The 14,249-nt window shown below is 38.8% G+C and overlaps 1 protein-coding gene across 10 annotated transcripts in view; it reads left to right on the top strand.

Annotated features, from left to right (window-relative positions):
* The window catches only part of FRYL (FRY like transcription coactivator), a 261,657-nt gene that overhangs the window by 88,703 nt on the left and 158,705 nt on the right, over window positions 1-14,249 (top strand). For 6 of the 10 annotated variants that reach the window (XM_032334260.1, XM_032334259.1, XM_032334258.1 and 3 more), the window contains exon 1: window positions 13,446-13,789. The exons of the other annotated variants lie outside the window; for them this stretch is intronic. In XM_032334260.1, the coding sequence (XP_032190151.1) occupies window positions 13,773-13,789 (17 nt within the window). In that variant the 5' untranslated portion in view covers window positions 13,446-13,772. Of the gene's footprint in view, window positions 1-13,445; window positions 13,790-14,249 lie in introns of those variants that run through there. 10 annotated transcript variants of the gene reach the window in all.

Below are 14,249 nucleotides of genomic sequence, written 5' to 3'. Positions count from 1 at the left end.
TTACTGTTAACATATTTTGTTGCATTACTTAATAAGAATCCAGAGAAAACTCTGAAGAAATTTTATAACCATTTTTCTTTCTTTCTTTCTTTCTTTCTTTCTTTTTTTTTTTTTTTTTTTTTACAAATTTTATTTATTTTTATTTTAAATTGGAGTATAGTTAACATACAATGTTACTATATTAGTTTCAGGTGTGCAATAGAGTGGTTGAGCACTTCCATACAACACCTGGTGCTCATCACAAGTGCCCTCCCTAATCCCTACCTATTTCCTCCATCCCCCACCCTGTTTTCTTCTTTGTATTTCATGTATAGTATTAATTACCTAGCAGACCGGAGAGACGCTTTCCTTCTATACCTAAAGCCTTTCAATCTCTTTTTTTAAATTCCAGAAAAGATAAGGACTTTTCAAAGAGGCTGTAGAAGGCTCTAGGAGTGATAGGGTAGTTGACATTTTATATAGAAAAACATGCCAAGTTTCTGGGTTTTATCATATTATGATTGTTTTGGATTCTCAGTTTAATAATTTCTGAGGCAGTTTAAAAAGTGTCAATATAGGGACGCCTGGGTGGTTCAGTTTGTTGGGCGACTGCCTTGGGCTCGGGTTGTGATCCCAGGGTCCTGGGATCGAGTCCTGCATCAGGGTCCTTGTTCGGCCGGGCGCCCGCTTCTCTCTCTCTCTCTGTCTGCTGCTCCCCCTGCTTGTGTTCTCTCTCTCTGTCAAATAAATAAATAAAATCTTAAAAAAAAGCCAATATAAGGGATAATGCTTGTATTTTGTACTTTTTTTAAGGATGTTAATAATTGAAGACTTTTATTTCCTTATAGATAAATTTCAGTGAATTGTATGACAGTTTCTATTAAATCCAAACTCCATTATATATTGGGGAACATTTCGTTCAGATCCTATATTTAAATGGAGTATTTCTGAAGGATTTATTGATATTTTTTCCTGGTATGCATTCTTTTAGTGTATTAGAGTGTACCTCTGTCTTCCTTCTACTTAGACATGTTAAGCAAGTAACTAATTCCGTGAATCCTTAAAATGCCAGGGGAAAAGGCACAGAATTAAATGGAAATTGATTAAAAGGAAGAGGGAAACCTACTTTCTAACTCCTTGAGGGCAAGAGAACTGCCATGGTCATCTTTTGTACATAATGCTTTATATTATCTGGTCCAGGCCAAGAGGCTGGTAATATTGAAATTGTGAAATTCTTAAAAATATTCTAAATCTTATTTTTATTTTTAAAGTCTCATCTTTTAAAAGCATTCCTTAATATATTATAACCTAAGTGGTGGAAAGGAATAGAGTTAAAAGGAAGTGATCCAAAACAGACTTTTCTGTTTTGCCAAGGATATGCTATTGAGAAGTGATATCTACCACTATCTTCCCGTGGTGAGGATACTGAAAAATATATATGTATGATACATCTTGGAGAATTCTAAAGTTATAGAAAGAGTAAAATCGAGGACTGATATTTAGACTGGTCTTTGGCAAACCTGCATTAAGCCCTAGGGTATGTGTTTTTGTGATTAATCTATAGATTAAAAATAGAGAACTCACTTGAAGAAAGGTGGGAGTATTATTATCTGTGTAATATGAAAATATGACTAGTAATTGAGGGATTGAGAAAGCATTCAGAATACTGTAGGTCTCTGCTACCCTAGTCTTCTAAAAGGGTTGTTGGGCCTATATGTAATTGTGGGTGGATATGTAGTTCTTCTGATGAATACTTGAGTGATTTGCGTGATAACATTTTGGGAAGGTTTAGAAAGGAAATACTTATTCCATTAAACGTTGTTTAATTTATCATTAATATTTGGAGTAGTAATATGACTTATTATTTGCATTTCAGGATAAAATTCAGAGCCCAGGCTCTGCCCATACGAGTGGGCTTATCAAATTTTTTCCCATATAAATGGGAAGTGCCATTTTCACTCCCCCTCTGTCTATAAGGAAATCCTGATGTCAAGTAGAGCTTCCAAAATAAGCCCCAAAATTGATTTTATACATCTGTGTCCCAGAGAAGCTGTAGATTTGCCTCGGCTATATTTACAGAGTAACAGGCTGATTAGATATAATAGAAACTGATATATTCTTTTAGATCCATGTGGACAAAAGTTAGGCAGAAGAAAATGCTTTTTTTCAAGGTTGTGAGAGACTCGCCCATTATTTAACCTCTACCCCCCACTCTCAAAAAAGTTCTCATACTCTCATGTTCTATAGCATGTTCATTTTGCTAGTTATAGTTCATATTATAACTATAGTTATAGTTTTATACAGTTCATTTAGCTAGTTACAGTTTTTAAAGGTTTACTAGAAATGAACTTTAACTACTTTGTGGGCCATTCTAGCAAATAGTGTTGAGTAGCTTTTAAGATTGATGAGACTAGCAGGCTTAGCTCAATAGGGGTAGAAAAAATATGGCAAAATAATCTGGGTACACGTCCCCTAACTTGTCTGCTTGCTGACGTGGTTCAGTTCTGAGTCTTGGCGTTTAATAGCATAGTTTGCTTGGGTCTAGATCTGCTTATTCCCTGAATCTGATAATAGTTGTTCAATGAAAAGAGGATTGTATTGTCAAATCACTTTAGGGAATACTTTAATTAAAGAGAAAAACTGGTTTTGTATACCACTCAGTGCCCTTTGTTTGTTAATATGCATTGTTAATATGCATTGTTAATGTATAAGAATGGAATGTAGGAGGTCGTGCTTTTGGACTGTGGAATGCCCTTTATTCATGCGACACTGAGTCATTTGTGTTTCATTTGACCCAGGGGGATCCCTGCTCTTTACTGAGGTCTCTGATCAAGAGGATGTACCCAGAAAATGTATTTTGGTCCCTGGGGGTCTGTTTGGTGAGCCTTTGCAGCCCTGGTTTGAATTTAGGTTTGGGGCCTGTTCAGGAGTAGGAATGGCCCAGACTTACTCCGTATTTCTTGAACTCCTCTGAAGAAGCACTAGCTTTAAATGAAATTCCCAGCATTCCTGTTACCTCCGACTATGTCTTAATGGATAAGATTATCTTTTTCCCTTAGTATATAGAAGGATGTTCTTTCAGCTTTGAATAGAGTGCCTAGCCATTTGGCTATGAATAAATTTATTCAGTTATGCTTTGATCATTGAATTTACTTATTCCTTGTGGTATTTAAAGGATACGGTAGCATAAATGGGTCAATTCAAATGTATTGCCACATATGAAAAACCACATGCTCTCTTGACCTTCAGCATCATAGTGAGCTAATTATGGGGTCCAGACTTTTTCTTCTGACAGTAAAAAATTTGTTGGGTTTGATTAGGGAGTTTTCCTACTGTTTTGAAGAGCAGATAGGCTTTGAACAGTGTCAGTTTCCAGTTTCAAAACGATTCCTATGGAATACAGTTTTGAAAATGTGCATTTTATTTGACCAGAAGATCTCTCGCTATTCATTGATATTCCGACTGTGAGATTTCCTAGGGGAATTATGTGCTCTATTAAGAATAGAAGGCCCTATGTTTTGAAATAATCCCATTATTATAATAGAGTTCCCTCTTCTGAATAAGTTGCATGCAGCAGAGGAAACTTTGTCCTGAGCTGAGCAGTTTAGAAGGCTGATGGGGGCTCGGCCACAGCGTTCATTACATCATCTTTTCATCCCATTAGCCTGCGTTCTCTCCGGTGGGTTAAGTGAGGCAGTGGACTCTGTACCATTAGCCTGCTGAGAAAGTCACCGCTTGCTGCTTGGGGGTGGAGAGAATGTACTCCCAAAATCACCTAGAGAAAACTGATGTTGGAGTGGGATAAATACCACCGATCCTTTTTTTTTTTTTTCCTTCTTCTTCTTCCTTTTGGTCGGCTGTTCTAGGAAGTGATTTAAAGACCTCTGCTAGACCCGAATTTGTTTTGATCCCGAAGGCCCTTAGTGAGAAAAGTTGGCCTCCCTTGTCTGTTTACTAGCAGTCAGTAGTGAGTGACTCCACCGGAGGCAGCCGGAGACACAGTTCCTCAGAACGGCAAACAGGAACAGAAGCAGAGAAGATCATTGGGGCCACGTGTATGGCCACCTCAAGAAAGGTGACGCTGTCCTTCAGGCCACTTGTAATAAACTCGTAAGCTTTTATTCAACGGGCAAGTTCATCTGCATTCAGCAGCCTTTCCACTATAGTCGTGCGTCACTGCGAGACTGCATGGTAATGAAGCCAAAGCACTGTGGGCCAAAACTCTGCTGCCTCCGAGAAGAGAAGGGACAGCGGCTTGGGGAGAGAGATCAGCACATCCGCGGCTGCTGCTGCTGCTGCTGCTGCTGCTGCTGCTGCTGGGGCCGTTCCTGCTGCTGTAGCCCAGTTGAGACACAATGTTGAGCCTACAGGATTCTGTGTTTTTTGAAATTAGCATAAAGTCCTTGTTAAAGTCCTGGAGCAGCAGCTGTAAGTATAAATATTCCTAAATGGGAGAAATGCTGATATATGATCATGGCCCTTCCTTGCATGCTAATTCTTTAGACCAGTCCAAACGCAAGAAAAGCTGTTGAAAATAACACGAGGAGTATTTTCTTGGATGGCAGTCAGGGAGACGGATCGAAAATCTGGACGTGCACACGCTGGGCAGTTGTAATACCGGCAGTTAAAGAGTCTGAGACTGAAATTTACCAGCGTTGGTTTTCTTAGTAATCTGTATCATTCTGGCAAAGTTTCTCTCAATTGGTCCAGCACAGGGGGGGAAATGACAGATAGCCTCTGATCTCTGCAGGGTCATCGGATCCCAGTACTATTCCATAGTTCTGTTAGGACAGGATGTTTGCTTGAAACCACATCAGCTATCCGAAAGCATCAGACGATTTAATATAATGATCATAACTTTCCCCTGTTCCTATAATTGAAGTTACAGTGAGTAATTTTCGTGTATATAGTGGGTTTTCTGCTAAAGAACGTTCAAAGTTTAGGTAACTCAGTAAAACTAACGTCACTGAGTTACTATTTTGTCTGTAATTCCCTTCCTAATACATAGGTTTAGCAGAAATGCTAATTTTGTTCAGTGTTTCTAGTTTTTTCCAGTGGTCCTTTTCTCTGAAGACCTGAGAGCACGTATAGCAATGATTTATTACCATAGCCTGTTTTTTTTTCCTTTTTGGTCAAAATTACCTTGATAATATGATACCCAACTAATGAAGTAATCAAACAAAGATTCTGTTGTAATGTCTGTTTCACCCAAAGAAAACTGAAATGTAGAAAAAAAATATGACTCTTCCAAGGTCATACAGTGGCAGAGAACTGGAATTAGAACCCAGTTGTTCTTGCTCCCAACTGTGCTTCTGGTGCCTGAGCAAACTGATGAATAAAAGATGAAAGACTATATTTAATTTTTTCTGGTTAACTCCTTACCAAAATATTTATTTAGTGTAGTTTTGTTTTGTAAGCAAATAATACAGATGGCCAAATGTTGACATAGGGGGAGAAAACCTCTTAAGGTAAAGCCTGATGGAGTATAATTTGAGGAGATTTGTGTTTTGCCAAATAGACTGCATTTACAATCTCCGTATTTCTTTTATTTTTGATCTGTAAGGAATTCTTCCATATGGAGATATTGTTGTGCCAGATGGCAGAAAGTTATCTTAGTTCTAGGAAAGTTTCTAAGTGAATTAAAATATTGGGAGAATTATAACTGACTTATAATTACTAATTTAAATTAAATACTTTTACTACTGCAAAGGGGAATACAAGAATGCCTTTTCACTAAAACAGACTGTAGTTTCTAATCTTCCCCCTTCCCCCATCCTTACCATGTACTTTTTTAAAAATAGTAAGACAGTTTTATAGTGAGAAGGAAGCTATAATTAATGGGTTCTTCTATAGGAACAGTGCCTTAGATGATATCACAGCAGCTTGTCTGGTAAAAACTTAGATCGCTTAGATATTTTTGAATTATGTGGTTATTTTGTTTTGTGACCATTTAAACATTTCTTCATGTCATTGCCTGAACCGTGTAACCAGCCACCGCCAAATCTCATGTAATCACATCCCCTGAATCCAAAAGTGAACCCAAAACAGATGTTTGTAAAACCTTTGCTGTTAGCTGTTATAATGATTCAGGTTGTGGGCATCCCTTTGCCCTTGGCCGTTCATGGTACGGCCTGGTCCTGAAGGTGTTCTTAACAGTTGTAAAGCAATAGGTTAATATTGAGAAGACAACACAAAGTCTCACTGTTCACTGAGGCCCCCCACTAGGTCTGTTCTAGCCCTGGAAAGTGGGAGAATGTTTTTCTTTTACCATCTATCTGCAGATGGTCTTTTAAAAATCTCCCCTTAGCCTTATTGTATTTAAAAAGAAGAGAGAGAAGATTAAAATATGTTTAAGACCCTAGAAAAGGACAGCAGTTACCTGTCTCTGCCAAGGACTGTATTAAGAATCCAGCACTTGCATTGGCCAATATTGACTGAGCATAACTATACTGTAACAGATGGACGTGATCTTTGCTCAAAAGGAGCTTCTAGCTTAGTCGGAGTGCTAACATGCACAGGACGTTAACAGTAAGGAAGTTCAGTGAGCGCACTTACATATGTATCATGTTTTACCACGTGACTATTACACATGAAAAGAATGGGGGGTACGAGACCGAAGGAATCCTTTTGGACCACAGGGGACAGCCCCTCGTGGTAGACAGCACTGCCACCCACGGTTTCCCCGAGCCAGAAAGCAGGTTTGGGTCCACAGCCCTCACACCCACCCGTACACCACCTACCCTCCGTGCCTTTCATCCACTTATCAGTATGTGTCTTGCACAATTTCCTTAGACTCTCCTGCCTTCTCTTGCCAGAGCCACTTAACTTAATCCAGGCCTCTCTTCCTTATCATCTGGAATACTGTCATAGCTTCCTTTTTGTCCTCATAGTCCCTTCCACGGTGCTGCCAAGGGCTCCTTCTAAAAGCCCACTCTTAAAGTCTCTCCCCTCTTTCACAGTCTTTTTTATCGCCTGACGGATGAGCCCCTGCTCATTCTCTGTCTCCTGTTGCTGGGCTTGCCCAGTTCCTGCTGTATTTGTGCCTTGTATCTGATGCTTCCTTTGCCTGGAGTGCGCCCCCTTGTCCCCTTTGCCCCCCTTGTCCCCTCCACCCTTAGGCCTGCTTCAAAGTGAATTCTCCATCTTTGAAGACCCGTCCTTTTCTTCACCTTAAACATCATGGAATCATGTTTCTTATCACTTCATTCATGGCTTTCTCTACCACTTCAATGTAAGCTCCCAGAGGGCAGATTGTCTTTTTTGTTCTTTGCAAAGTTAATACTTCTTTGTATACTTAATGCTTAGTTAAGTTTTCATAACTGTGTAGGCAACTAAGAGCAAGCTTGGGGATGCAGTCATTTTTGTTGGGTTGGATTAATAACAGGAAAAAGGAGGATAAATATAAGGTCCTTCTTCTACTATGTGTTTATTATTATACTAGTGAGGTCTCTAAGGGGAATAGTTCCTGAAACAGGAATTTTTAAATGATACCTTAGTGAATTAAAAAAAAAAAAAAATTCAGCATTTTACTCAGTTCCGTTTAGTGAATTTCCCAGGAAGAATAGAGAAAAACCCAATTTATAATAGCTTTTGTGTTTAAAAAAAAAAAAAAAAAAGGAAGTGGCAAGTAATTTTTCCATTAAGTAAACTGTATATTTCAAATGTTGTCCTTACTCTCCTTAAAAAAGAAAAATTAAATTTTTGTCATTGAACATAACTTAATAGCAGTGCATGTTATAGTTCTTGATCATTAAATGATAGTGTTTCACTTTTATAAGATGCGTGTCCCAGGATTTGTATTATTGTTAAATGCTACATTTTATATTAATCGCGAGAGGCCCTCTGGTTCCAAGGCCTGCTTAGCTGGCAGAATGTTGATTCAGTGCTGCTGAAGTTTGATTATAGTCGAGCTTATTTCTTTCAGTAACAACAATGAAGTGACATTCATATGGCCTAAATTCAGGATTTTGCCTTTGTGCCAACAGTTTTAGGCATTACTTCTTTTAAAAACTGAATCAGGAACATTCTGTTAAACCAGCTGTGTAGTGAGGATGTTATCATTAAAAGATTGGCTTAGTTCCCTAAAATTGATAAGACAATGCAAGATTCAGTCCTGAGATCTATTCAGTTACACATCTGCAGTGTTAATTATGCTCACACACACATTATCAATATAATACCTCTTGTAAACATATTTATAAGATTTATTTTGCATTCGTAATTTTACAACAGCTAGTGTTTCCAAAAGTTCAGTTATCACAGACATAGAGGAGATACGGACTTATTTTTAACCACACTTTTTATAAATTAATATGAATAAGGTATGGTATGTTAAACAATCTGCATAAATTACTTGGGTTTTTGCACAATGAGCAAAGTTTACAGAGTTTTTAATGCTCAGAGATGTTTTTCCTGAATTGCAAAAATAGTAAATGTCAGCCCCAGAGGCACAGTTATGCATTTATCTAAACCAGTTAAAATTTATATGTCTTTTGATTGAAATATTACTACTTACCATGTATTGAAATAATTGTGAGTCTGGTATTATAAGTACATATATTGTGTGTGTGCATGTATGTGCATATACAGTCAAATTATGTGCACATATTTATTCTATCTCATGTAAGCATCTTGAAAATTTGATGGGGCAAACTATTATTGCCATTTAAAAAATACTGGGTTTATGATATGTAAGATATCTATAATTCACATACTATAATGTCATCCTTTAAAAGTCTGTCCTCCAGTAGTTTTTAATGTGTTAACTAAGTTGTACAACCATCACCACTCTCTAGTTATAGTACATTTGTGATCCCTAAAAGAAATCTCATACTCATTAATTTACTGCCTGTCTCTACGGATTTGGCTCTTTTGGACATTTTATGTAAGTGAAATCCTAATAGGTGTCATTTTGTGACTATCTTCTTTCACTTTCCATATTTCCAAGGCTCATCTATTTGTAGCATGCATCGATTTATTTCATTACTTTTTCTGACTGAATGATATCCCATTGTATGGATGTACCACATTTTGTTGAAACATTTGTTGGTAGATAAATTGCTTTATTTTAAAATAGAAGAGTAAATTGGTGTTCATATAAGTTTAAGAGCAGTAAGAACACCCCCCAAATACCCAAACTCCCCCCACCCAAGTTTTATTGAGATGTAATTGACAAATAACATTGTCTAAGTTTAAGGCATATAACATAATGATTTAATATATATGTACATTGCAAAATAGTTACCACAATGAGATTAACCTCCATTACTTCATATGGTAGAATTTTTTTCCTTGTGATGAAAACTTTTAAGACCTACTCTTCTAGTAACTTTAAAAAATAAAACACAATATTGTTAATTTAATATTTTCAATAGAGTATAGTTACCATTGTACATTACACACCAAATTCTCTAGCTAACATCCTTTAATTCTTCATGTTTCAATGGAAAGTCATCCCCGATCTCTAGTGATACTTCAGAATTTAACAGTTTGGGGGAAGGGTGGGTGGGCAGAAAGGATATGACATGGTGGGCAGTAGAGGACACATGACCTATCTGGCTGGAGCGGAGAAGCATGGGAATGAGCTGGAAAGGTAGGCCTGGGCCAGAGCGTGTCTTGAAGACGTAACTATGGATGGACTCCATGACAGTGGTTGCGATGATCTCATCAGGCTAATGTTTTCATGGAATGGCGGTGGGGGTAGGGAGAGAGAGGGAGGTACTGTGTACGGGAAAGGGTTAGGATGTGACTGCTGCAGATCAGATGTGAAAGGAAGGTTGAACAAATGAAGAAATGTCATTTCTTTCTTTATTTTTTTTTCAAGCAAACATGTATATAATGCCTACTACATGATTAGGTACTTTTCTGAGTGCTTCACAAAATACGAACTCATTTAATCATGGCTATGAGAAATATTTAAGATCTGGGAACAATAGATATGGGAGGTGACAGAGATTTTCAACTAAGTTTCTACACATGAATTCAGAAGGGTAATTTATGTTCTCAGTGACATTAATTTCAGAGATGGAGCCATTGAGAGTTAAAATTGATCACAGTGTAAGAGAATCACTTATTGCTTATTGCCAGAATACTCTTTCATCCCTCAGAGAAATCTGTCTGCTTTGGGAAATGAAGCCTAGACAAAGTAGCCAACTCATTGTGCTAAGTGAATAGTGTGAATTCTGTGATGGTCCCTGAATTTAGAGTTCCTAGCTGCAGACATCATTGAATTTAGGAATCGTGGGTCTGCTTTATCCATTTAGGAAATACACAGATTCTAACTCCTTAAAGCTAGTATTACCTCATTTGGCACAGATACTTTATTTTCTTCTTCTTTTTTTTTTTAAGATTTTATTTATTTGTCAGAGAGAGTGAGAGTGGGTGATTGAGTGCACAGCAGGGTAAGCAGCAGGCAGTGGGAGAAGCAGACTCCCCGCCGAGCAAGGAGTCCGATGTGGGACTCGATCCCAGGACCTGGGATCATGACCTGAGCCGAAGCCAGGGACTTAACTGACTGAGCCACCCAGGCATCTTGATACTTAATTTGTGAGAAGTGTAACTGATTCTATAACTCATTAAATATTTAGTTTCATGGTTTTTTTGAAACTATTGTATTGGTAAGTATTAGAATAAGGCATATAATTTACTCATGAGAAAATTCAAGATGGAAAAATCTAAGATGAATGGTCATAATATTTATAGGTGTCTAAGATTATTCAAAAAGGACAGTGTAGGGGCACCTGGATGGCCCAGCTGGGTAAGTGTCTACCTTTGTTTGGCTCAGGTCATGATCCCAGGGTCCTGGGATTGAGTCCCACATCGGGCTCCTTGCTCAGTGGGAGCCTGCTTCTCTCTCCCCCTGCTCTTGCGCGCTCTCGTTCTCTCTCTCCCCCACTCAAATAAATAAATAAAATCTTAAAAAAAAAAAAAGAATAAAAAGGACAGTGTAACATCTGTGGCAAGTTTCAGATCTGCTGTTTCATAAACCTGGGTGTCATAACCTTCCCCTCTTTTTTCTAAACTTCTTGGGGTGCTTGGGTGAGTTGGTTAAGCATCCAACTCATGATTTTAGCTCAGGTCATGATCCCAGGGTCATGAGATCAAGCCCCGCTCAGGCTCCACTCTCAGCATGGAGTCTGCTTGAGTCTCTCTCTCCATCTCCCTCTGCCCCTCCTCCATACTGCATACTTGCTCTCTCAGATAAATCTTTTAAAAAAGAACATAAAGCCTCTGTCTTATTAGCAGGCCCTTGGTCCTGTCCTATGCTATGATGGTGAGTTTTGGAGAGCCCTAGCTTTCTTGTCCGGACAACTCAGCATTGGTCCAGCCTCACTACAAGCTTTGACCTGACTTTGTTCTTCATTTCTAGTGTCTGGGCTGCCACTCCTTCTTGTGTCAAAGAATGGAGGTCAAAGCCCCCACCTCTACTTCTTGGTACTTCTTCCTTCCAGAGCCTTGCCTTGTCAAACAAACTCTTTCCTTTAAATATGGGGTTCTGCTTTGCTCCCCAAGAGAATGAAGTTCTCATCCAAAAACAACTATTAGGACCTGAAGAGAATCAAGTTCTGCTGATGTACCTTTTTAATGATGAGATACACCTCCCTTATCACAGGTCCGTGTACTTCCTGTTCTTAGACTTTGTGGAACATATCTGTTCGCTAACATGTAACTGTTGTTCTTTCATGGGTCTCCATGGTGCTTTTTACCTGTTATCAGACTCGATACCATGTTCGGCCTCCATTACTAGATTTCTCACTACCTCCAGCATCACTGATGTTCAGCCATTATGCATCCTTATGGCTGTACTGGTATTTGTAGTCAGAATCAGTTCCAACTGTCCCTCTATACCAATTGCTAAATATTTGAAGTGTGACAACTGACAGGTACCTGGCCTACATTAGTGGTTAAGCGCCAAATCATTGAGTTCTGGCTTGTTCCAATGTTCCAAGACTGGCCATATTCTTTTAGGTTTCTTTTCTAGAAGGAACCGTGTTTATAGTTTCATCACATTGATGAGACAGAGTTTGCTAGTCGTTTGCAGGATGGAATGGGCTTTGTTCTCTTAATTATTCCTCCTCCTGATCTTTAATGCATGATGTCACAGGATACAGCCTAAGTGGAATTTCTTATAATTTTATTTTGTGTCTTCTAGTTGATGGAAGCATGGTGTTCCCCAATTTTAAAAAACTTGCTAAAATGAGTAAAGTTTTAAGGGTTTTTTGAAAAAGAGAATTCAAGAGAAATCTGTTTGGGGGAATACTGTGGAAGCCAAATTCCAAACTGTCAGACTCATTTCTATTAGAAGATAATGAATTGGAAATGTGATGGCAGTACATAGTAGAAAATCATATGGATGGTTTAGAAATAATGCATGTATTTATTGACACCTATGGAACAGAAAGTGAAAATAGCCATAAAAATGAAGGATAAACTAATATCTATTAATATATTAATAGTGTAACAACTTATAAATTGCATATTGATAAATGCAGATTTACATTAGATGCATTAAATGAATATTTTTTGTTTAAAATAATCTTCACTTAGTTTAGAGCGGCTTTAGTCATATTTGCCAAAACTCGGAAGCAACAGAGCTGTCCTTCAGTAGGTGAGTGGGTAGATAAACTGTGGCCCATCCAGACAATGGGATATTAAGTGCTAACTTGAAATGAGCTGTCAAGCCATGAAGAAATTTGTAGGAAACTTAAATGCATTATTACTAAGTGAAAGAAGGCAGTCTGAAAAGCCTACATACTGTAGGCTTCCAACTATAGGATATTCTAGAAAAGATAAAACTATGGAGACAGTAAGAAAAGTAGTTGCCAGAGGTTAAGGGGAAGGTCAGATAAATAGGTAGAGCTCAGAGGATTTTTAGGGCAGTGAAACTACTCTGTAGTATACTATATTGATGGATGCCTTTGTTCAAACCCATAGAATATAAAACACCAAGAATGAACTCTGTGGTAATCAGTGGCCTTTGGGTGATAATGACGTGTCGGTGTAGGTTCATCAGCTCTAACAAGTGAACCATCCCGTTAGGAGATGTTGGTAATGGGGGAGGCTGTGCATGCGTGGGAGCAGAGGCCTATGGGAAATCACCATTCCTTCTTGGTTTGCTGTGAACCTAAAACTGCTCTTAAAAAAGAAGTGAAGTCTTAAAAAAAAATTGAAAAACTAAGAGCTTCACATAAAATGTTGGAGCAATATATGAATGAGTCATTCTTATTGTAGGGAGACCGTGGAAGAAGAGAAAATGATGATTCCAATAAAATGGCCTTGGGGCGCCTGGGTGGCTCAGTGGGTTAAAGCCTCTGCCTTCAGCTCAGGTCATGATCCCAGGTTCTTGGGATCGAGCCCCGCATCAGGCTCTCTGCTCTGCGGGGAGTCAGCTTCCTCCTCTCTCTCTCTTCCTGCCTCTCTGCCTACTTGTGATCTCTGTCTGTCAAATAAATAAATAAAATCTTAAAAAAAAAAAATGGCCTTAGTAACACCCTTGAAGGTAAGGCTAGTGGTGCATTTTTATGCAGAATACAGAGGCATGCATTCCACGGTTTGATGGGCCCGGCCTCACTTGGTTGAAATCAGCGTCACTTTGGCTGCTTTCTGACATTGTTAGCTCATCCGCTAAGAAGCACAGATAACTGTGAAGGAAGTTTTTTCAGGAGTCCACGCGGAATATTCTTACTGCACTCAGAGCTTAAGCATGCAGGAAAAAGAAAGCATTCCTTTCAGTCTGCTGGGGTTTGGTGACTAGACTGGCTAGAAGATACAAGGCATGGGGAGGGACTGATGCGATGGTTCTTGAGTTCTCGTCCCTGAAACCTCACCCTTTGAAATCACCGATAAGGAGGCAGGGGGTTCATAGGGCACCAGGATACGTGGTTCGGGGCGTGGTGGGGAGAGCAAGGGGAAGGGGCTGAAACCACGAGAGAAAAAGCAGTTCGTTGAGGTTTCTAGTTTGAACTGGGAGAACGACATATGACTTTTTAAAAATTAGGTTTTTGAATTGTTTTATTGATCCTTCACTCTGCTTCAAGAGTGTTTCCCCAGTGACATGCTTTTATTTAACAGCTCTCCAAATTGCTTGATGGATGTTATTTGTGGTTATTCTGTACCCAGGTTTCCTTATTTCTGGTGTTTTTGAAACTTTCTATTGATCAGAATTAGTTTTAAGTGAAATCACTGTAGAGAACCAACTGTTCCCCCAACGATGGATAGTGTAAGGCAATGATTCTCAACCTTGGCTGCGCCTTAGAATCGGGATGGGGCCT

The sequence above is a fragment of the Mustela erminea genome, chromosome 2, assembly GCF_009829155.1.
Source record: "Mustela erminea isolate mMusErm1 chromosome 2, mMusErm1.Pri, whole genome shotgun sequence".
NCBI lineage: Eukaryota > Metazoa > Chordata > Mammalia > Carnivora > Mustelidae > Mustela > Mustela erminea.
Note: the sequence above shows the minus strand (reverse complement) of the source record. Positions and strands in the feature narration are given on the sequence as shown.